The 22,465-nt window shown below is 41.8% G+C and overlaps 3 protein-coding genes across 5 annotated transcripts in view; 1 reads left to right on the top strand and 2 right to left on the bottom strand.

Moving 5' to 3' along the window:
- The window catches only part of phactr2 (phosphatase and actin regulator 2), a 42,149-nt gene extending 39,246 nt beyond the window's left edge, over positions 1–2,903 (bottom strand). The window contains exon 1 of one of the 3 annotated variants that reach the window (XM_048269807.1): positions 2,708–2,903. In XM_048269807.1, the coding sequence (XP_048125764.1) occupies positions 2,708–2,840 (133 nt within the window). In that variant the 5' untranslated portion in view covers positions 2,841–2,903. The remainder of the gene's footprint in view (positions 1–2,707) is intronic. The other 2 variants (XM_048269806.1, XM_048269810.1) reach the window with 2 other exon arrangements.
- Positions 2,904–4,088: 1,185 nt separating this feature from the next.
- agt (angiotensinogen) lies at positions 4,089–8,558 on the top strand. The gene is made up of 5 exons (XM_048269854.1): positions 4,089–4,195; positions 5,660–6,476; positions 6,804–7,077; positions 7,477–7,627; positions 7,786–8,558. The coding sequence occupies exons 2-5, from the start codon at positions 5,705–5,707 to the stop codon at positions 7,960–7,962; spliced, it is 1,374 nt and encodes a 457-aa protein (XP_048125811.1). The 5' UTR covers positions 4,089–4,195; positions 5,660–5,704; the 3' UTR covers positions 7,963–8,558.
- A 504-nt stretch (positions 8,559–9,062) lies between these two features.
- cog2 (component of oligomeric golgi complex 2) lies at positions 9,063–22,188 on the bottom strand. The gene is made up of 18 exons (XM_048270483.1): positions 21,877–22,188; positions 21,286–21,447; positions 21,040–21,105; positions 20,778–20,858; positions 20,536–20,639; positions 20,127–20,235; positions 19,657–19,836; positions 19,234–19,358; positions 18,053–18,179; positions 17,540–17,679; positions 14,145–14,206; positions 13,693–13,844; positions 12,854–13,036; positions 12,684–12,756; positions 12,394–12,536; positions 11,967–12,106; positions 11,287–11,467; positions 9,063–9,970 (listed from the first exon to the last, which is right to left on the bottom strand). Exons 1-18 carry the CDS (start codon positions 21,931–21,933, stop codon positions 9,875–9,877), a joined length of 2,181 nt encoding a protein of 726 aa, XP_048126440.1. The 5' UTR covers positions 21,934–22,188; the 3' UTR covers positions 9,063–9,874.
- Positions 22,189–22,465: the final 277 nt, after the last annotated feature.

Genomic DNA, 22,465 nt, shown 5'->3' with positions numbered 1-22,465 from the left:
TTATACAAAATAATAAAATAACAATACAAACAATGTGACTGCACATGGAACCATCACCCTGATTATTACTTCAGCTGGGATTTAAAATGGTAGGTTGGAGGGAAAGACATGAACATACCACATGTCCTTTTTTCACCATTCTTGAAGAGAAGTCTGGCTGATACAGAACACAATGAGGGGATGATGATGAGAGAGAGTTATATAAAACCAAAGATGGATTACACTAAGTATGCACATACAGGGACATGCACAACTATCGGTCTTAGTAGTAGCCTACAGAGGAAGTGGTTTTAAACCGTCACCATGGTTGCCAGGGCATAATACCTTGCTGGGCTGAGTGAAATTTGTGACACAAAAAGGTTTTGTTCAGTTCACTGCTCATGACAATATATAAACACAATATATGACATTATGTTCCATATTTGGTTCATTTCTCTATATTGTACTGTAATATGACAAAACAAGAGAGGCTTCCTTAATTATCATCAATGTGATTAAATGTGTGTGCGTGCCTGTGCATGTGTGTGTGCCTGTGACGGTGACTATCTGTGTGTGTTTGTGTGTGCGTGTATGAGCATGCATGTTTGTGCTCATTCTCTTGTCACAACGCCTCTGCTCTTCCTGCTGCGAGTCATTATAATGAAAAACCAACACCACTGCACTTCTGCCTCTTCACAATAAGGAGACACAGTCTACATGCCACGTCAGCCTGAAACTGTCTTCACTCTCTCACTCTCTCTCTCTCTCTCTCTCAGCCGATTTCATGTCAATCCTGCACCCCTTAAAGGCTTTATATTAAAGGGCTCCTTAGTGTAGATGAATAATTATGGGAGCCCTCGGCCATATTCTCTTCCAGCTCAGCAATAGGAAGAAAGGTCAGAGCATTTTTTTCCCTGTCACCTTGAAAGGAATCTGGTGCAATGTGTCAGTGCGTGATCTTGACAGGTGGTTAGAGGTTGAGATTTGGTCGGTTGCACTCACACAGCTTTTCGAGAAAATTACAGTGTGTTCCCCACTTAGCGTGATGTCTGCCCTGGAGGCACTGTTGGCACTGTTGAGCCCATTTACTATGCTTGCCATGGGACTCATATGGCACAGAACATACAGCGCTGGGGCAAATGAAATCAAGATTACTTGATGATGCTGTTAATGCATATGAATACCGTACACACTCTATTGCATGGAAAATGCATTTAACTGCAATCTTGGATTTTAGACTGTTTTGCACTGAAATACTACCTATGAAACCATGTGTTTCCAGGTGCACTAAGAAAAATGTGTTCATGTTTGTACATTTCCATATATGCCACAGAAATTAAAATGTGGACAGGCTGTGACTGTGCAGCTGGTTAATTCATCTAAATGTTCAGCTCTGTGAGCTAGCCTGGGTGTGTAAGGCTGAGACAAGGCTGCGTTGGCTGGGGAGGCCATATCATATACTCTTTCGCACCCCTAAATTGAACCTTAATTACCATGTCAATTGCTGTGAAACAGCAGACGGGGAACAGCAAGGTCAACATGTATCGATGATTCAACAGAGTAAAATTATGACACCACAATTTGTATTTCTGATGTCCATCTCATCACTACATCACACAAATCTACAGATTGAGTTGCTCTTCAGGTGCAAGTAGGGATGAAACTGCAGGTCATTACAATGGGCTTTTAGAATAATTGCATTTTATTTTTAAATGGGGCCTGAATTGTTCTATTTTTAAGTTGTGTGATCCAAGACTTTGCTGCCTTGTTATGTAGAATTATAGAACAGCTGTTAAATAAAGTGAATTCTGTTTTGGAGATGGCCATTATTCAGAATTAACTTGTGTTGCATTTACATATTGTATCTTGGCCTCTGTATTGTGTATGAGGTTGCAGGCAAATACCCTGCCCTTGCTGTGGACACTCCTACCTTCACAACCTGCTTTTGTTTACCCAACCAGACTTTTTCCATTGTATGAGAAGTCACTGCAACGGTGACTATACTTTTATTTTTAAAATGAACCACAAAAGAGCCACATTTGATCAAATGCAAGTGAGCCTATATCTAAAACGTCATATATTATCCTATTAAAACCAAACACCTCCAGTCTCCACGGCATTTGTATCAACAGTATATAGTTTAAATGATGTTGTGAATAAATAAAATAAAAATTGTGTTGTGATAACAGTTCACACTTTAGCTGTGGTGAAGGATGAGGGAGGTAAGCAAACTCTCATAAGCGTTTCTAAATGTCAGAATATCCTGTCTGAGATCAAGGCACACTGAACAAAGAAATGAAGCTTGCGATGACATGGGTGCCTACAGGAAATAGAAGGGCTAGAAGCAGCTTGTAGAACGTTCCTAATTTGACTGATTAAAATAAAATTATATATTTTTAGCACAACAATGCTTGATACACATAGTAGGCTATACACACCCCCAGTAATCATATGCCTGTATGGCTTATTATTTAAGCCTTACAGAACATGTGTGTACATCATTATCTTGCTCGATGTTGCAGGCAGTCATCCACCTGACACCGAAAAACTACATAAACTCTTTCAAAGTAGTAGCCGAAAAACTACATAAACTCTTTCAAAGTAGTAGCCTAGGCCTACATCAACTTTCCTGTTTTGGTTGTACGTTTCAACTGTTACCTCACCATTATCATTCAAAACGTACCTAACCTAGGCTAAATGTTTCGAAAGGAATTCAACCAAGTCTTACCTGAACGGGCACCCCTCAGTCTTGTTAGTATTCTAGATCTGAAACCAGATGTGTCACTTTGAGAGCGAACTCTATAAACGGGGCATATTGGCGTGTATCTTTTTAAATCTGGAAAATCATCCTCGTCGGCCATTCCTCCTATCCAATAAACGTATCTACCTATTCCTATGGCTATGTCCCACTCCACCCAACAGTAAGCTACAAGGCACTGTCAAAGATGACAGAGGTTTGTGGCATAACTTCTTGATAGCCTACCTACCCTTCTTTGAGAGAAAGTCACCCCTCCTCAACCACTCGTCATCTTTCTTACAGGCGGGAGCATATAGTCAACTTTGTGATTGACCCACTCTACTACGGTAGAAATTAATAAAGAGCAAGAAGCAAGCAGGAATGTAATATTTTGCAATAAAATATCACATGATATTTACGACTAGGCTATTTTGTTTTATTTGTTATTGCTATTCGTTAGGCTATCTAGGCTACTACACCAAACATAGGAAAAGAATAGGCTTCAGATAGCCTAGAAACTTTTTGCATTTCATCTTTGCAGAACATTCCACTAGGTGGCAACATTAGACATAATACAAAACTTTCAAAAACGTGAGTGATTCACAAAAGGATGGCAAGGACCTGTTTCTAACAGTCAGTGGTAGAGGATATCAGTTTAACAGTACCCTAAAGGTTATAATATACATTTTCACACATTTCAAACAGTATGTATTGGGTAGCCTACAAACATATTGGGTAGATGGGTCATTCCATTTTATTAGTGTTCAGTTAGGCCTATGCCAGTCTTGGTTCTTTATCCATTACCGTCTGTGAATGAATAGGCCTACTGAATACATAGTGATCAGTAATCAGTCTCTACAGTTATCATAGTGATCTTGTTATCATTTTAAGTTCAGTTGTCACTGATGTATGGCCACAGTTCTCCTTGCTAATAATTTAAGGGTGATGGCCATTCGCTCTGTTTCCCTGTCACATAAACAAAGAAAGGCATACTCACGTGTGTGTGTGCAAACGTGTAATCACATAGGAAATGTCAAACACGAACAAGTGTTCCTCAAACATGTCCAGGAAAACAGTGCATCTCCTTGCTCCATTTCACAGACTCTTGTGAAACCCAGTTGATCTTATGTTCCTGTTACCCCCCCACCACCACACACACAAATACATACGCACGCTCCCATCCACCCACACAAACACACACAAACGCACGCACACACACACACACACACACACACACACACACACACACACACACACACACAGGGCACAGCAGTGGTCTCTAATGACCCATTTATTTATCAGCTCACAAGGACAAAAGCTGTCACTGAGGTGGCCTCACACAAAATAAGCAGTGACTCAATGCCCAGGTTAATGTGTAAACCAGTGAGGCTACTGACCATCCCAGAGGATTTCTTAAAAAGAGATAGCAGCTCCCCAGTCACACTCATTTATGCTAGAGCATCAGCACGTTAAGCTTGGGTAAGTGAAAGTTTTCACTTCTCTGGACATTGTGAAATCCAAAGTTAAACAAAACTCATTCTGTACACAGGTGTGTGATTGGTTGGCAGTAATTGGAATGAGCATTTTTCTGTTTTTACTCTTAAGTTATTCGTTATCTAGTTATTTCCCATTGCTACTGCAATTTTTATGTCTGTGTACCTATCAGAGGCGGACAGAGTACACAGCTTCATTACTTGAGTAAAAGTACAGATACCCCTTGCTAAATTTTACTCAAGTACAAGTAAAAGTACAACAGTCAGATGTCTACTTAAGTAAAAGTACTGAAGTACTTGTTTTTAAAAGTACTTGAGTATCAAGAGTACAAGAGTAGCTTACATTTTCTAAATATTGCATTACTACTTGGAGTTATGAAAAATTTTAATGTTATTACCTTGGAGAATGTAAAAGGAATTGAGTAAAGTAAAATCAAGTTATTTTCATCTTTTTACCATGTTGCCAGGGATTGGCAGTATTTTTAATACATGTATTTAAAATACGTATTTCATATACAAAATACTATTTTGTAATTGAAACACTTGAAGCGAAAACTATCATTAACTTGTTCAGAAAATTGAAATAGTCTGGCGAGGTGGGGCCACAGGTTGGCACATTCGGGATGGACCTGCTGTCTTCATCCATTGTTTAGATTCCATGGTTTCGTCTCTTATCTAAATCTGACCATGGAGTTGACTTTGGCGGAAAGCTGAAGGTGATTGCTGATAGGCTGCCCCAATCAGCGGCGCCTGCACAATCCAATCACGTTTGAGAGGGAAACAACAAATTGAGGGTTTCCGAGATTTTTCTTTTTTCCTTTCTTTTTTAAAAGAAGTAATGGGTACTCATGGTTATGGATAGAAATGTAGTGGAGTAAAGAGTACAATATTTGCCTCTCAAAAGTACTTGAGTAAAGTCATGAGTACTCCCCAAAAGTGATACTCGAGTAAAGTACAGATCCCTCAAAATTGTACTCAAGTACTGTAATCAAGTAAATGTACTCAAGTACTGTACTCAAGTAAATGTACTCAAGTACTGTACTCAAGTAAATGTACTCAAGTACTGTAATCAAGTAAATGTACTCAAGTACTGTAATCAAGTAAATGTACTCAAGTAAATGTACTCAAGTACTGTACTCAAGTAAATGTACTCAAGTACTGTACTCAAGTACTGTACTCAAGTAAATGTTCCGTTACTGTCCGCCTCTGGTACCTATTCATGTGTATGTGTTTTTAAGACTGAGGGAGATTTTTGGATTTGAAGAGCATTTGATTTTCTACATGAGAATGAGCAGACGTGATTCAAAGGCTCTTAAGTGCTATCCCCACACAATCTTCCAAACCGTGTATTAGGATTACAAACTTCTATCAAAAAGGGTAGGGCTCAGAAAACTTGACCTTGAACTAAACTAAACTATTAAATTAATCATATGTTTTGTTTCCTTTCCAGATTTTTACTGAACAGTTTCCTGATTGAAAAAGTATCTGGTTGACAATGCGTGAGGCAGTTCTCTCTCTGGTGTTGGTCTCCTGCCTGGCTCTTAGCTTGGCCAACCGCGTCTACGTGCACCCCTTCGGCCTCTTCGCCCTCGGGAACATCAGCTGTGAGGTCATCCAGTCCAACGAGCCTGAGCAGGTGGAAGTGGTGAAGGCCACGCCCATTGGTCTCCAGGACAACACAGCGCCTGACCTCCGTGACCTCTCCAACAGCAATGGAATGGAGAACAGCACCCAGCGCAAGGATGTCCTGGCAGAACTCCAGAACATCTTAGGCTTGCGAATGTACAAGGTCCTGACCAACAGCCAGAAGGACTCCAACACGTTGTACTCCCCCGTGAACGTCTTCGGAACGTTGGTGACCCTCTACCTTGGGGCATCCAAGAAGACGGCTGTCCCATACCAACAGCTGCTGGGTATCTACAAGGAGACAGAGACAGAGAATTGCGTCTACCTCATTGATGGACACATGGTGCTCCGCACACTGCAGGAGATCAACGCCCTGATCGACGGCCCCCGGGATGAGCTGAGGACCCTGGTGTGGAGCTTCATCACCGAGGACGGTGAGATCTCCAAGGACTTTGTGCGGGGAGCACAGGACTTCTCTGACGCCTCGTACACTCGCTCGGTGGACTTCACCAAGCCTGAGGACGCTGAGAAGGAGGTGAACAGTTTCATTCAGAAGACATCAGATGGAGACATCAAGGAGATTTTCCAGAACCTCAGCTCAACCACCAATTTCCTGTTTGCCAGCTCAGTCCATTTTAAAGGTACATTAATGTGATGATACACGTTCAGTAGAGTGAGGAGGTGAAACCTTTTTCATAGCGATGAAAGAGTGTTATTTAATACATTGCATCAATCAAGAAGGCCTAGAGCAGGAAGGCATACGAACCACAAATAGAGGTCTTATATTTCAATCTGTCTTTCTCTCGATACCTTGATATGATCTACATGGCCTAAATCTATAGTATATCGCAAATAAAACAGACTGTCAGTGATGCTCCCATCCTAAGTCAACCAACCAACCCAGGAAACCAATAATATGCTTCAAATAGTGGATTTTCCAGATTATTCTCATCACCTCTTTCTTTCAGGAAACTGGAGAACAGCTTTCCAGCCAGAGGCTACCTCCATGCAGGACTTCAAGGTGGATGAGGAGACCACTGTGTCCGTTCCTCTGATGACCCACACGGGAGAGTACAAGTACCTGAATGACAAGGGTAGGAAGTGCACCGTGGTGAAGCTGGGTCTGAGCATGCGGACCTACATGCTGCTGGTGCTGCCCTACGAGGGAGCCAGCCTGCAGGACATCGAGAGCCAGCTCCAGACCGAGGTCCTCTCCAAGTGGTACCAGCACCTGAAGGAAGGGTGAGTAATGGACAGAAAGAGAGAGAGAGAGAGAAATTAGAAATTAAAATCCTCAAAAACATATGCAGAATAGTATAAGATGTTCTGCTATAAATTGGTCCTGCAGAAGGATATGAAAAAATGTTGTGTTGTAGATGGGTTCTACAAAATTAAGTTGCAAAGTCAAAAGTATTGTTGCAAATGATACAAAAGGTAGGAAGAGTAAGAAGATGGTTTGTGGAACATTGTGAACCTACATGGGTACAAAGTTCTTAACAGAATCTTAACATTGTTGTCACAAATTTGGAGACCAATCAATACTTACCTTACCTAATGTCTGAGTCAGCCTTGAGTCAAGTTTGAAAACTTCAGACTTGTGTAGCAAATCTATGTAAATGTGTAAACGTGTTCTCCCAACAGATATCTGGAGCTGTCCTTGCCCAAGTTCTCCCTGACTGGCTTAACAGATCTGAAGTCCTTGCTCACTGACATGAATGTGGAGGAATACCTGCTGGGATCAAAAGCTCAATTCCAAAGGCTCAGCAACAAGGAGAAGTTCACAGTTGATAAGGTACACTTTCAGATTCGAATGCAATAATGGTCCTCAGTAAACAATTTATTTAATAATTATTTAATTATTAAATTTATTTAACATTCGTAATGAAAATATTACCAAAAATGTCTTTATTTTGACAGTTCAGAATTCTAATACTTCCTAATCCTCTGCAGGTGTTCAGCAAGGTGGTGTTTGAGATGTCAGAGGAGGGATCCCAGGTATCCAATAAGACAGAAGACGGGCGAGTTCCGCTGAAGCTCACCGTGAACAGGCCCTTTCTTTTTGCCATTGTTGAGGGCAACTCCAATGCCATACTCATGTTGGGCAAAATCATTAACCCTGCTGTCTAGTGAGCCCTGTGGTGCCCATTCTTTGGAGATTTTTTTTTAAACCTGAATTCCATTGGTAGCCTCTGAGCTTTTGTTCTAGTGGTGTTTGATAAATGGTAAATTCATTATATGCCTCGATGTTTTAATGGTTTTTGGACTGATGTTTATTTATGAGTTCACTATTAACGATATGCAGGGAAGTATAGCAATAATGTATACAGTAAATACAAATTCTGCATAGTGCTTCACATGTATATTATGGCTTGTTCTCTTAAGATGACATTGATCTGACAGATTATGTTTGTATGTCTTGTTTCATGTCCGAATAAGTCTCCCTGCTAGCATCATTTAATTTGCAATATATAGTGTCCATAAGGCAGCAAAGGTTATCTTTGTTACTGTTAAAGTAGTGAAAATATAGAGAAAGATCTAGACTATCCTAATGCTACCACTGATAGGAGTAGCATTAGCATTTAAAACATCTGAGCTAGACTTGCTTTCTGTTCAGAGAAACCCCTAACTTTAAATGTGAATATTTTTTTATTAAATGTACAGACTATTTTGTTGTTTCCATACTGTACATGTATACTTGAATAAATGTATTTTTGTTCTGGAAAGCGGTCTCAAATCTTTTTGCTCTTTTTGATAATGCCCCATTTCGCAGTCCAACATGTTAACCATCAACTTCTACTGAGATCAAAGCTTTGTTTGATTTTCAGTTTGGGCACTGTGGCATAAATACAGTGCATATTTTTTCTTCAGATGTGTAAAGTCTGGAAAGTTCTCAGTCATTTGTTACTAGTGGAATAATTCAAACTATACTTAGAATAACTGCTTCTGTAAGCAATAGCCTAAATAATAGAAGAGTTGAAAACTTTCCCAACACAGCCCACACAATGCTCCCTGACCAGTGCTGATAGCCACTGTCACTGAACTCCCGTCCAACACACCATGGCTCTGTTCGAGAAGGAAGGTAGGTCATGCACCTTATGTTGGATAGCCTGAAAATGACTTTACAGTGAATACACATTGTGGACCCTGTACATTAGGCCTGTTATGTTTTGTATTTTACCAAGATAATCTACAGGCTGGAGGACATTACATACACCAAATCAACCAAATCAGTTGTAGCAAACATTTTATTGTTAAAGGCATAATCTTTCATTTTGTAATTTACACAATCTTCATTCTTCAACAATGAAATATCAGTCAGAGCCCCCTACCCAGACTCTTGAGAATATGCCTCTTAGCAACCCCTTGTATTTCCCTTCCATTCGGAAAGCCTCAGTAGTAACAGTGAGAGCCACTGCTAAACACCATCTGGCCCACTTCAACAAGAGAAATAAAAGCTTGAACAAACAAATCAGCGGTTTAGACTGTGAAGAGATCAATCTTACAGATCTCCAGTGCAGTGAGTTCACATTAGCCTCCCTTATGGGCAAAGAAGCTGCAAATGGCATACCAGCCTGTTTCAGCATCGGCCTTAAGCCTGAAGCCAAAGGCTGGTGCTCTTTAGTAGTTTGGTTGGAGTTATTGCCTTCCGTACCTTTGGCCCTAAACAGATCTGGTCTGACATGGGGACACTTGTGCCGAAGACAAACTGCAGTGACGTGCAGTGTAGTGGTGACACAGTATTGTAGAGTTCACTGGAAAAAAGGGGGATTGGACTTTGGCCAGATGTTAGTTCTTCAATTTCTCAAGTGACCTGCAGTGACAAAAAGAAATAAACAAACAAAAACATGTAGACTCCTTAAATAAGAAAAAAAAAATACTTGGGAATAGAACAGTCTTGTAATGTGCTTTAGCGCCTAAATCATACTCCCAAGGATCGAGTGCAGGTCTCCATGACCTGGCATTTTTGATCAGGCACCCCTCTGACGCCCCTGGTGCCAGTGCAGTAGTGCAGAAAAAGGACCCCCCCCCCAGGGATCCCTCACTCAGCAGCAGCCAAGTCTCTGGCCTCTCGCACCAGATCAAGCAGAGATGAGAACATGGAGATATTCGCGGGCTCCAGGCCCATCTTCTGGATCTGAAACATACAGGAGTGGACACATGAATAAAGCACAAGACAAACACTACACATGTCCAGACTAAAAGATCTCTCTGAAATATACATAACAAGCATGAACCTTCCTGCAGATAATGGTTATGGGTTAGTGCAAGGTTAAGACACTTCTACCATTGGTTAAACAAGTTCCAAATGTATGGAAGGTCACATGATTAGTTTTTCCATGTATGTGACATCCAGTGTTAGGCGGGGATCTCTGGCCAGTGGCAAGCAGCAGTGGCAAACGTAACGCAACGCTCAGTCCATAATAAGTTCTCTCTCGGTCCTAAGTAGCACAAACGGTTTACATAGCCACTGGTCAGTGTGATCCCCGCTTTAACCACATCCTGTAGTTTTTACAAGAGGCGTCATACTCTGCCTTTTACCCCCATAAGGTTACTGTAATAATAGCATAGAACATCACACAGGAAACAGTCTGACTGTATCGGAACTCCCCCTATTACCGTCGGTCCCGTATTTCCACCGTCTTGCGTGTATGTGTCACTTAATATCCTTTTCTATACAAATCAAGACAGCAGACTCCTAAAGAAACGCAACCACCCACACCATAGGTGTATCTAAATTAGCTATGTACCAAAAATGACATTTTAACGTGACTCAAAGAGCTGTAGACAGTGTTGTAAGGCTGTGTGTACACAACCACTTGGAGCTCCAGTGGAATTTTAATTTCACAACGAGAATTCTCGGTCTAACCGTTCATGTGCCGTTGAAACGGTGTAAATAGGCGACCCATCAGGCCAGCACTATAACTCCGAAATGTGGTAAACAAAATCGGATATTTCAGGCAGTAAATGCTCCCGTTAACAAACAAACCAGAGTTTGTTCAAATCTACACACCTATGGCTACTGAAAAATGTCAGGTTAATTTAGCAAATGTTATTTTGAAGTGTTAAAAAACATCGTTGTTTTAGAATTTCTGAACAAAAGTGGTGATAATTGGGGGTGTTACGATACCTTTGATGTGTGAATATGAGCTCTAGTCACATCTCTTCACCAGTTATTTTCAGATATGTAAAGTGAGACACTGGAAATTCTAAAAGGTAATTTCCAATGGCACTGACCATTTGTCTGGGCAGTTTATAATGATGTATGAAAACTTTTCATTTCTCATGGCAATGAGAGTTCCAAAACCCTTCCAAGCAGGAACAGTATTGGATTAAAAGATTAGTGTCTACACCACAGTGACTTTTTGCCAAATCAAATACCAGAAATACAGAAATACTCCAAAGCCCTGAAAGAGAAAACGATGAGCACCGAGCAGTGACCGTCCATCTCACCTGTTCACCCAGGTACTCCACGTCCAGGGCCAGCTGCAGGCGGATCTTGCTGTCGTCGCTGGGCCCGCCGTTGTTGCCGCTGGTGCTGGCTGCAGTGGTCTTCCTTGCCTGCTTCAGACGCTTCAGACTCTCCTCCATCTTCCTGACCGAGCTCAACACGTCCGAGATGGTCTCATAGTACCTGCACGGTTATAAGGATGAGATATACAGTAAGCGGGACATGAGCTCTTCTTTAATGTAAAGAAATATAATTAAATACATTTAATGTACATACACCTAAAAATAATATCAAACATGTCACTATGTGGATAAAGAGGTCTTTATTTTAGTGCAATGCAATGCACATATTATAAAGTTATTACTGATGCCTAACTGATCTGTAAAATTCAGTAGAGGGGAATCTGATTGAATTCAATGTTAGCATGTGTGCTTCAAGACAGAAAACTGCAGAGATTAAGATCAGTAAATAATATGGCCTATATACAGCAACTTCTTAAAGAGTTCATTACGTGTCAGAAAGAATTTCTGAGTACTTTGGTTTTCAACACACTGCAGAAGGATGATGTCCCGCATCTCTAGGCACAACTCTTTTTGGAGTCTAGACACTTTGAAGGTCTGTGCTTATTTTACCCACAGATCTGAATGAATCTTTCATGGTGTTCCCTCTGTGGCGGAGTTACCTGTGGGTGCAGTCGGACAGGGTCACTCGTAGCCACTCCTGCATGAGCGCGGCCTTCACCAAGTCCCTGGAGTCGCTAACCAGCTGGTGCAGCGGCCGCAGAGCGTTATCCATGTAGGCCGACGCCCTCGTGGGCACTTCCTGTCCAATCAAAACAAATACTTGCTGGTCAGTTTACTTTTGAGGTTGTGATTTTGGTGCTTTTTAGTTGGTGCTCTGCGTAGAATAAAATGCAAAGCTTAAATCTTCTCAGAAGCAATGTTTGATGAAATGGTAACCCAAACCCTTTGATGAGATGAATTCCCCAACATTAATCAAAATGTACAAATGTTGCTTCACAAGCAGCATCCATCACAGTTTGATTCCACGGCCACAAATTCTAAACGTCAAACACTGCATCAACTCCACGCAGTCCAGCTGCATCTCACCTTATTGGTCCGTCTGTAGAGGCGAGGCACTTCGGAGGCACTTTTGAGGAAGCGGAAGCATCGCTCAGTCAGATGCTGAGTCATGCGGGCACTGAGGGTGGGCAGACAGCTAGACAGAGAGGCTTTGGAGTCCTCCAGGGCCTCTGGCAGAGACAAACAAACACACAATGCACAAATAGCATTAATATAAAGACCTATGTCCACAAATAAACAAGAGAGCCAACCTTTTCTTTGAGACTATTAATGCATAATTCATGTCAGCTCTGTTAATACTCTGATGAAAGGCCTACCTGAGACGATGGGGAAGTTTTTAAACCCAATGGCCTCAAGTCTCTCTCTGATCATCTCAGAGATTTGAGGAATCTGGAAAAACATGACAAAACATCCAGATTATGTCAGCCTGCTGCTTTTTAACCATGGCAGCCATGTAATTCAGTATCCTTCAGAGGGACCTGGATACCTGCTCCTGGAGTTTGTCCACATCTGCTGCGATGAAGACCAGCTGTTTGGTGGAGAGTGAGGCCGGACCGCCGCTCTCACTGTCGGCATCCTGAGATGTGCGACTGGACGTGGACGAGGCGGAGCTGGGCAGGGGTCTCACAGGGTCTTTGGGGGTTTCAGTGGAGGGTGTTTTCGTCAGCACCTAGACACAGTGGGTAAGAGAACAGAAGAAATCCTCACATGTGGTCATGCATGTCAGAAATAACATCTATCAGAAACAATGAGGGTATTACAATCTATTGTTCAGAAATAATTACAGGAACGGCTGTGTGTCTGTGTGTGTGTGTGTGTGTGTGTGTGTGTGTGTGTGTGTGTCACAGAAGACTGGAACATGGGACATGACCTCATAGAAAATTCAGTTAGTCATGAGCCATCCATGTGTGGGATGAAACAGTTTGTAGTTTTTTCTATTTAAAGCCTGTTATTTACTAATGAGATGAAGTGGCAGTGAAACTGTATTAAACGTTGTCTAAAGATGTAACTTGGACCAGGGCTCCACATTAATGGTTGTCTGGTTGCCCTTGGCTACCAAATTGTTGCAAGTGGCAACCAGATTTGGTTGGCTTTGACCTCATACCTGGCTGCCAACCACTTTTAAAAGTTAACATTGATCCCTGACTGGGACTGTGGTATCTGGTGAGATAACAGTGATGCAACAGTACTGTGATGTTAAAGGGGCTACAGTAATGCTGGAATACAGTGACATCAGATGACACTTTGTGTCAGGAGCTTGAGTTGCTGGGTCTCTGCAGGGTGCACTAAGCTACGAGCTTGTCAGTGTGGGGTGTTGAGTCTGACCTCAGTGACACACTTGGCATAGCGGGCGAGCAGCTGCAGCGTGAGTTTCCAGAAGCGATGTGCCAGTGGGGCCAGGTAGATCCTCTCTGCCCAGCAGCGACACACACACCCCCACAACACCTGAGACACCTGCAGGTGATACACACTCCCAACTATGGACACAGGAGAGAGGAGAGAGGGGATGAACAGTGAAAGAAGGAAATATGAAAAAAGCGTTTAATTCATACTTATATGATTCAACTGATATGAAAGTCCTGTCCTCTGCTAAACAGCATACTATGACATATCCCTCATTCATTCAGATACTAAAAACATCTACACCACAACTGATTTGACTGATACAACTTTGTACTTTAATTGACAGCTCTGACTAAACCATTATCTAATTTTCAGCATGAAATAATAATGGAATAGATCCATTGGCACTAGGCCACCATCAATCCATCACTAACCTGGTGCAGCATCCAGGCCATCAGCAATGGCGTTCTCCAAACTGCCGGCAATTTCCTTATATCTGCAAAACAATGAAGGCACACAGTGTAAACAAGCAATGTCTGTGATGAACTGAGGACAACAGCAGGGTGAAAAGACAGAGATGGAGCTTTGTTAGTGCTAATGATGGGTAGAATGGGACAATGGATGCTTTGGAAAAAGTCTCTAGTAGTGTCATGTGTGTTCTGCTCTGTATACCTTCAACATATTCTCACAATAACAAAAAATAAACTTTTTTATGAAATTTAAAGACATTCCTCTCCACTAACAATGATGTGTGTACAGAGTACTACAACAAAAGGAACTAGATTCCTCTGCTAGGAATGTAGCTGTAGCCTAGGGCTGTCACTTTTGTGAAAAAATCCTGTTCGATTTTTGAGACATAAGAGTTCATTGAATCGATTGTAAAATCGATTTTTCATGTCTAAAGACGTTTCCATTTTCAACGCCAATATAGGCCAATCCACAAAAAAAGAACAGGCATTAGGACGAACGTAAAGAGGGCGCTTGTAGACGCAAGCCAGCAATATTTCTGATGATTTATTGGCGTGAAGTTTCATGCCCAATGACAAACAGAAGTACTACATTCTCGAAAAACAATAAGCCGAGTATACTGCCATTACATCAGTGACAAACATTACCAGGCTTCAACGTAGCTGTGTTTACGATTAGATGTACTTCCACATCGAACTCCTCAAGTTATTAGGGCCTATTACTCTTCTCTCTACATGTCGCACAGGTTGATCGCCTTGTCCTCCATTTTTGGCAAACCACGAGCAGCACAGCAGCTGATTGAAACAACTGTTTCCGGTGCGTAAAATTGGTGGGAATTTTCTTTTTAGCTTTCGCAATGCTTACTGCACTTCGGAATTCTTTTATATTCTTGTTTGTGAATTTTGTTTAATTCGTTTAAAATTAATAGTGTACATATTTGGTTAAAATCGATTCCCTATTTTAGTTTTCGAAACTTCTGCAATCGATTTTCGAACGTAAAGTGACAGCCCTACTGTAGCCTAATGCCGAAGTGATTGAAAAAATGATAATGTTTGCATTACATGAAAGTGAAACTGTGTGTGAAGGAGCACGGTCACTGACAATGATGTTTGTATCAGTCTTAAAGTCTTGCTATACCAAAAATGGTCACCAAAGCAAAGTGTTGCTATACCAAATGGTCACAATTTTGGCGGAATTGAGGTGGTGGGGGAAGAGTCTCTCATACTATGTTCTACAGCTGAGAGCAACACAATTGAGATAGAGTTGCACTGAGCAAGGTTCATACTGTAGAACACTGAATAATCACTACAATCACCTCCGACCTGTGGACACAACACAGCCACTTGTACAAGACAGAAAGCCACCAACTCAAAGCCAAGAGCAACATGAACAAAAACAGGAGAAACTAGGTAAAAGGTGAGAAGTAGCTTTGAAGGCAAAAGTACATAGAACATTTTACACACAGCCTACTTTGCAAGGTAAACCTTGGCATCTCACAAAGGCAAGTACATTAATCCCAATGGAAAGTAACAGGATTAGGAAACCCATGAGGAAAAGAGAGACGGGAAGATAGTGAGCAAGAGAGACACTATTAGATAACAAAACAAACAGTTGTGTTTGGCTGGACTTTACATTTTGAAATTTGAGCAGAGCGACAAACAGAGCATGGGCACAGTGAGTACAACGCTGACGTTGGACACCTCCGGAACTCCGAACCCCCACACTACACGCTGGCTTTGTGTGGCACAGCGTCATCATGCCTTAGTCATTTACTAACAGTGCTTTCTATTGACATCACGTGTAAAGGAAATTTACAAAGGGAAGAGTGAATGGATGGCAGAGAAAATAAACACTCTGACAGTCATGACTTTTGCATGGGAACAAGTTCAGAGTCTAGATCTGCCCCCAAAGCACGTAAAACAGACGATAGAAATAAGGGAATTACCAGGGCACCAGCAAATGACCAGCGGCCAGGTATTGATGAATATGACAACCGGCTCCTACATTATTGAGTCAAAGGCGCCTTAAGCTATCTGATACCTCACCTGTGTGTAAATCACAGAAGTGGTGTTCAAACATAATATCAGACTTCTCCAAAAGTTCAGAAAAATAATTGACTTATGCATACACTACTACATTTTTACTGAGAAAGACATTTTATCTGTACATAATAAAAAGATGTTTAGAAAAACAACAACAGCTATTAATAGCTAAATAAATAACATTAAGCTACTATTAGAACAAACTATTAGATCAATATACATCTCTGATTTCAATGTCCATACTTTATCACTCAGGTACTGAAGATACCCTGTACTTAATTTAATTGGAAATATCATCACTAACCACTATCCTGAACTATAAGGGAATCTGAGCCCATTCTTGGCTATTTGGAGTTCTGAGAATCACAAGCCCAGAAACTAATTCCACCTAGCCGGCAGCAAATAAATCCAGTCAGCAGCAGGCAATAAGCCTGCTGTTCATAAAGTGTATAGCGGGCTAACATCAATCACTTAAAATAGCACCCCACAGGACTGGATATACCGCAAAGAAGCAGCCCGGGGATCTATGATGAGGTCTATAATCTGGTGCACTGCATTGGTATTCTCACGCAGAGAGCAACAGAGTTGAGTCATAGAGCCCATTTGCAATACATAGAAAACACATCAGCATAGGTCTCTCTGTGGCTTTGCTCCATATAGACAGAGAGACTGGAGGACTGCATCTATATGGCTATCTTCTCTCTAGCACTGGGTGAGCTGGAGGCCTTTTGGAACAAGTTAAAAGGAGAAGAGAGAAAAATGCTGCCTTCCAGTCAGTCTGGCTATTCATGTGCCACTGCAGAACACATACAGGGGCTTACAAATTCTTACTTACTTACTTACTTATCTGTATAGACTTTCCAACTTATATTTAGAGGAGGAGAGAGAGAGAGAGAAATAGAGAAAGTATGATAAGGAGCACATTAGTTGGGGAAGGAAAAGAGAGAGAATGTGAGTAAAAAAGCCATGAGATAAATGGCTGGAAACGGATGGGAGAAGATTTTTATGGGAGAACAGTGAACAATCTCTGTACAGGGAGGTGGAGCTATTGTAGTTAATCACGGACAAAACTACATGTCCCAAGATCAATTCTTTTTCAATGGAATTTAAAATTGCTGTGCACTCCACCATTAGCTCTAATCTTTGACCAACCGTGCAAGCTCCACCCCAGAATGTTTACACAGGGAGGTCTGGAGCAGAGCCAAGCGCCAGCCGACACTGAGCCGACACTGCGCCGACACTGAGCTGACACCGAGCCAAACCCAGCAGCAGGATGAGCAGGAGGCACAAGAAGGCTGGAGTAGGAGGACCTCACCCACCTGAGCTGGAAGTAGACGGGCAGGTTCCACTTGTTGTGGAAGCTCTGGTAGGAGGGGTGCGCGCGCAGTCGCTTGACGCTCGCCTGCGAGCCACACTGACGCTCGAACTTCCCCACAAAGTCCATGGTGATGGCGTACCTCTGTCATAGGAGGGGAGGGGAGGGGAGAGAAAGAAAGAGAGAGAAAGAGAAAGAGAGTCACGACTACATCACATCATGAAACATTCTTACTCATCCAAATATAAGGTATATAAGAGCCAAGTCAAAAGCAATATAATAGTCCGTCAATCCCAGAAGTCTATGTGGTAAAAAGTTGGATTTGGACCTTGAGTGGTTTGATGTTTTTTGCAGTGCTAACTCTACATGTGCTCATGAATTCTATTATGTTTTATTGCATCATATCTTTGGAGTTTTTGTGTACACAACACATTATAACATCATACATGCACAATGTCTCTCCTTCCAAAGTGGTGGAAGGCCATGTGTGGGAATGCCAGTCACGCGTGTCTCTAACCTCGTAGAAGACGTCCGGGTTGCCAGGATTGAAGAGAAAAGGGAGCCTCTCCTCAACGGCCTTTATCATCTCAGGCCATACCGAATTCACCAGGAAGTCATAGCCAGGCACAATGTCAGCTTTGTCACTGGGGAGAGAGAAGCAGCCATTGAAAGGGCTTCCAATGGGCAAGCACAGGAGGTGGGCACATAGGGCAGTATCTACACTACAGTGTGCACAGGAGGAGGGCACATAGGGCAGTATCTGCACAGGAGGAGGGCACATAGGGCAATATCTGCACAGGAGGAGGGCACATAGGGCAGTCTCTACACTACAGTGTGCACAGAGCACACCAGCTGCTGCATTATGACCTTTTATGCCAAGCCAACACTGAAATTAATATTTGAATTACATAAACAGTGAATGTCAACTTGATGAATGAGTGCAACTTTACAAAGCACTTAACCACTGCCCAGCTATCACTTAAAACAAAACCCTGAGACATTAAAATTACTTACCAATGCACTTACCATGTATTGGATGTGCAAGTAAATCATGTTTATTCTAGGATGCAAATTGCATTCTAGCCTCAAATCTCACATATTGAATGTAGAAAAGGCAAAGGTATTTTATGTCTCGATTTTAGAAAATATTTCAAAGCAGACTTACTGATGTTCTTACATGACAACACTAAAGTAGAGGTCCTTCAAATGGACTGACACTCCCTATGAATGTATGTATATATATCTATCAAATGCATACACTACCGTTCAAAAGTTTGGGGTCACTTAGAAATGTCCTTGTTTTTATCATTAATGTTATAAATGACTGTTGTAGAAAAAAAATGGCTGATCTTTAATGCAATATCTACATTGCCCATTATCAGCAACCATTCATCCAATGTTCCAAAGGCACATTCTGTTTGCTAATCTGATATCATTTTAAAAGGCTAACTGAGAAAACATTGGAGAGCCCTTCTGCAATCATAAGCACATAATGTAATCTGAAAACTGCTGCCCTGATGAAAAAAAAACAATGCAACTGATCTCAGCTGGTATTCTGTCTATAATGGAGTGGAATAGACATTTCTAAGTGACCTCACACTTTTGAACGGCAGTGTGTATATCTACATATATCAGAGGGAAAGCTCAGGTGTCTGTTGTCAGTTCCTGCCCACAGGTGAGCTACATGTCTGCACACACCTGGATATGGCTCCTCCTGTCACCTCCCTGAGCAGCCTGCAGCGGTGTGGCACAAACTCCAGCAGCTTGGTGTACATCACCTGCAGGCCACTGGGGCTGGACTTCACAAACTGCTCACTTATGATCTGCAAGGGGCGGCAGAGGAGAGCGCAGTGAGGAACTGTGTCATTGGAGTCAACATGGGGATGCTGAACTGCAGACCATGACACACTGGGGAGTAATGTACTGGGTGCCCTAATTCAAAAGAACATGCACAGCTGACATGTCATAGATCATTTTTAGAATTTACTGAGGTACTGATAGATTCCATATTCATGGGCAAGGCAAGGCTGAGCATACCATATGTTCCAAGTGTTGAATTATATCCTTGATGATAAGTGATCAACAACTTCCAATTGTATCTGAATCAACTGCTGGAAGTACCTCATCCATGTAGGGCTTCACCATGACCTGGCCCACCAGGGCTTCTGCGTCCCGGGTCTTGTCGATGGTGGCGTAGGTACGCAGGCAGTGCCGCACGATATCCATATTGGAGGTCTGAAGCCCCTGAATCAGGAGTCCCTCTAGAGACTGCTGGAGCATAGCCGTGATGCCTGCTATCCTCTGAGACAGACACAGCACAACCAGACATGAACATGAACACGCAGACAGGAGTTCAAACCCAATAGCAGAGTAATACCATCACTTCTAGAGTTTAAGATTCAAGGCCAGTCATATTCATTACTAAACTTCACTACATTTTAGGGATATTCTTGCTGAATGTTAAAAGTCTCCTATTGGTCTTTAAGAATGTTGTCGTAAACTGTACTTCTGAATAACAGACAGGAACTGGTGCAAGCCAGAGAAAGATGTACATATTTAAAACTTTTTTGTTTGTTTGAGGGCATGCTCACCGGCCGCACTTTGTCCAAAAGAGGCATGCCTTTGCTCTGGACTGCATGGAACTGCAGCTGGTTAAACTCAGTGGCAATCCGCTCCAGAATCTGCCCAGCTACAAGAGGGCTGCATGAAAATATCAGGAACAAATTATTAGATGTTTTGTCACCTTGCATACTAGTCATAACATAAACTTGTCCTTGACATGTGATAAGGCTGGTTCCATTGATTGTAACTGGGTCCTTGGATATTTATATGGATCTTTATTTTAGTAATAGCATTTTGATGGTCTTTGCTTTTTACTTCTATGCTACTCAGCTAAACTGTGGTGATTCAAAGTATTTGACACAGTTAGGTGAAGGAAAGCAATATGGGCTCAATGTAAATATACAGTTCCTGCCAATGGACAGTATCTGATAGCCTTACCTGCTTGTCTCAAGAGAGGTGTTGTCTTTGGAGTTCTGAGTGTGGAGAATCTTTTCTATCTTCTCAACTGATCTCACCACTTGGATGAGTCTCATCACGCACATCTGCAGCAGAGTGTAAAGTTAATTACTGATCAACTTTTAGTGCTAAATTGGCATGGCATAAATAGGGATATCAACAAACCAAAATGTCTACCACATCAAGAAATCACAACCAAATGAAATATGAGAAAGACAGCCAACCTTTTTCCTTTGAATATCGTCTTGTTTGGATAACAGGGTGTCTATGGCTTCGATGACTTCATGGACCGATGTCCTAAGGCTCTGTTAGATGCACAAGTGACATATGCCATTGGTATCCAATACAGCTCGCCTAAATGCTGATGTTAATTTTCATGTATGTTCATGCAATTAGGTAGTTTAATGTCATCATGTGTGCTTTTTTGTGTTTTAAACTACTCCACAAGGCAAAAGTACATATGAAAGAACTGGATGGAAACAGTACCAGCACTTCTTCTCTTAACTGGCCCAAGGGTACAGACAGCTGGTTTAGGGCTTTATCCATTCCAACCTACAAGATAAACATGGATGAAAATAAAACTCACAAACCAGAAAATGCACTCAGACTATGTCACTTTCTGACATGACATGCCCATGAGAGAGATTCTGACTTGTGGACATGAAAACCATCTGTTTGTAATGGTGACTGTCAGTAAGTATGCCAATGACTGGATTGAATCCAGACACTCACAAGGTTGGTGGAAAGGTTGACAAAGTCTGCATAGTCTTTGTTGATGAGTTCAACCATTGCTGTTTTGAGGAGCTTGTAGTAGAACTCCAGGTCTTCACGCATCTCCTCCAAAGACACGCGTTTCCTGCACTCCGAAACGAAGCGATCCACGTCGAAGTCATCCTATGACACATGCATTTCACTATGACATCTTGACTCTGAGGCAATGCTAACTTGTTCGAGGCAGACAGTCGTGTAACGTGCAACTGAAAAGCAACTGCATTCATTTATCGCACATCTAAGCCTCGCTTTTGCAGTGATCAGCTGCTAGCTACTCCACTGACACTTCAGTGACATTCATTCAGCATTAACGTTATCTCTCATTTGTCGCTCCTTCGTATGACTGTAAACTCTATATTTTAGCATCATCTGATCAGTCAAATAGCACACGCTCACGTGCGTAATAGTTGTACGAGGGAACATTATTTAATGTGAGAGACTTTAGCTAGATGGTATCTAACGATGAGATTTAGCTACTGGTCTCGTTGTATTCATGATAACTTACTAGCTGGTTAGCATATTTACAGTCTAGCATACATGATCATGTCTTACCTTCATAAATTCGTCTTTGTCAAAACAAAGCGAATCGGGTCCCTTAGGAAGATTCATAGTTCTTCAAGAAACCTGAATCTCTATGAAATAAGTTAACGTTTGATATGGTTCCTGGTTTAAACTATGCTACCTCATCTTTTGCGTGTCGGGAACAGTCGGGAAGCAATTTGACTTCACTTCCGCAAACATGGCATAAGCCTATACCAACGAGTAAGAACAGAATACTCAGAGAAAATGAGCGCAATGACATGGCGTACCCTGCTGGGCGCCAGAATTAATGCAGTGTTGACTAGTCATAGACTGTATATAGAACACTAGTACTACTAATGTGACTAGTAGCCGAGTCGCTGGCAATGGAACACCTTTTTTTTTCTAGACTACTATGAGTTAAACCCCTCCCATAGGCCTAGCCTACTGACCTCTCTACCAAGGTCATTTCAATTTTATACAGTAGGGAACAAAATGGTATAGGTCGTATAAACTTCTGAATAATCAAGACACACTTTAATGACATTCATTAACATAATCTATAAAACAACAAACCTAATTTAAACATAACATAAAAATGACCCTATGCTGTAGGCTAAAC

Source organism: Alosa alosa, chromosome 18, assembly GCF_017589495.1.
Source record: "Alosa alosa isolate M-15738 ecotype Scorff River chromosome 18, AALO_Geno_1.1, whole genome shotgun sequence".
Taxonomy (NCBI): domain Eukaryota; kingdom Metazoa; phylum Chordata; class Actinopteri; order Clupeiformes; family Clupeidae; genus Alosa; species Alosa alosa.
The sequence above is the reverse complement of the archived record's forward strand: the minus strand, read 5'-3'. Positions and strand labels throughout refer to the sequence as shown.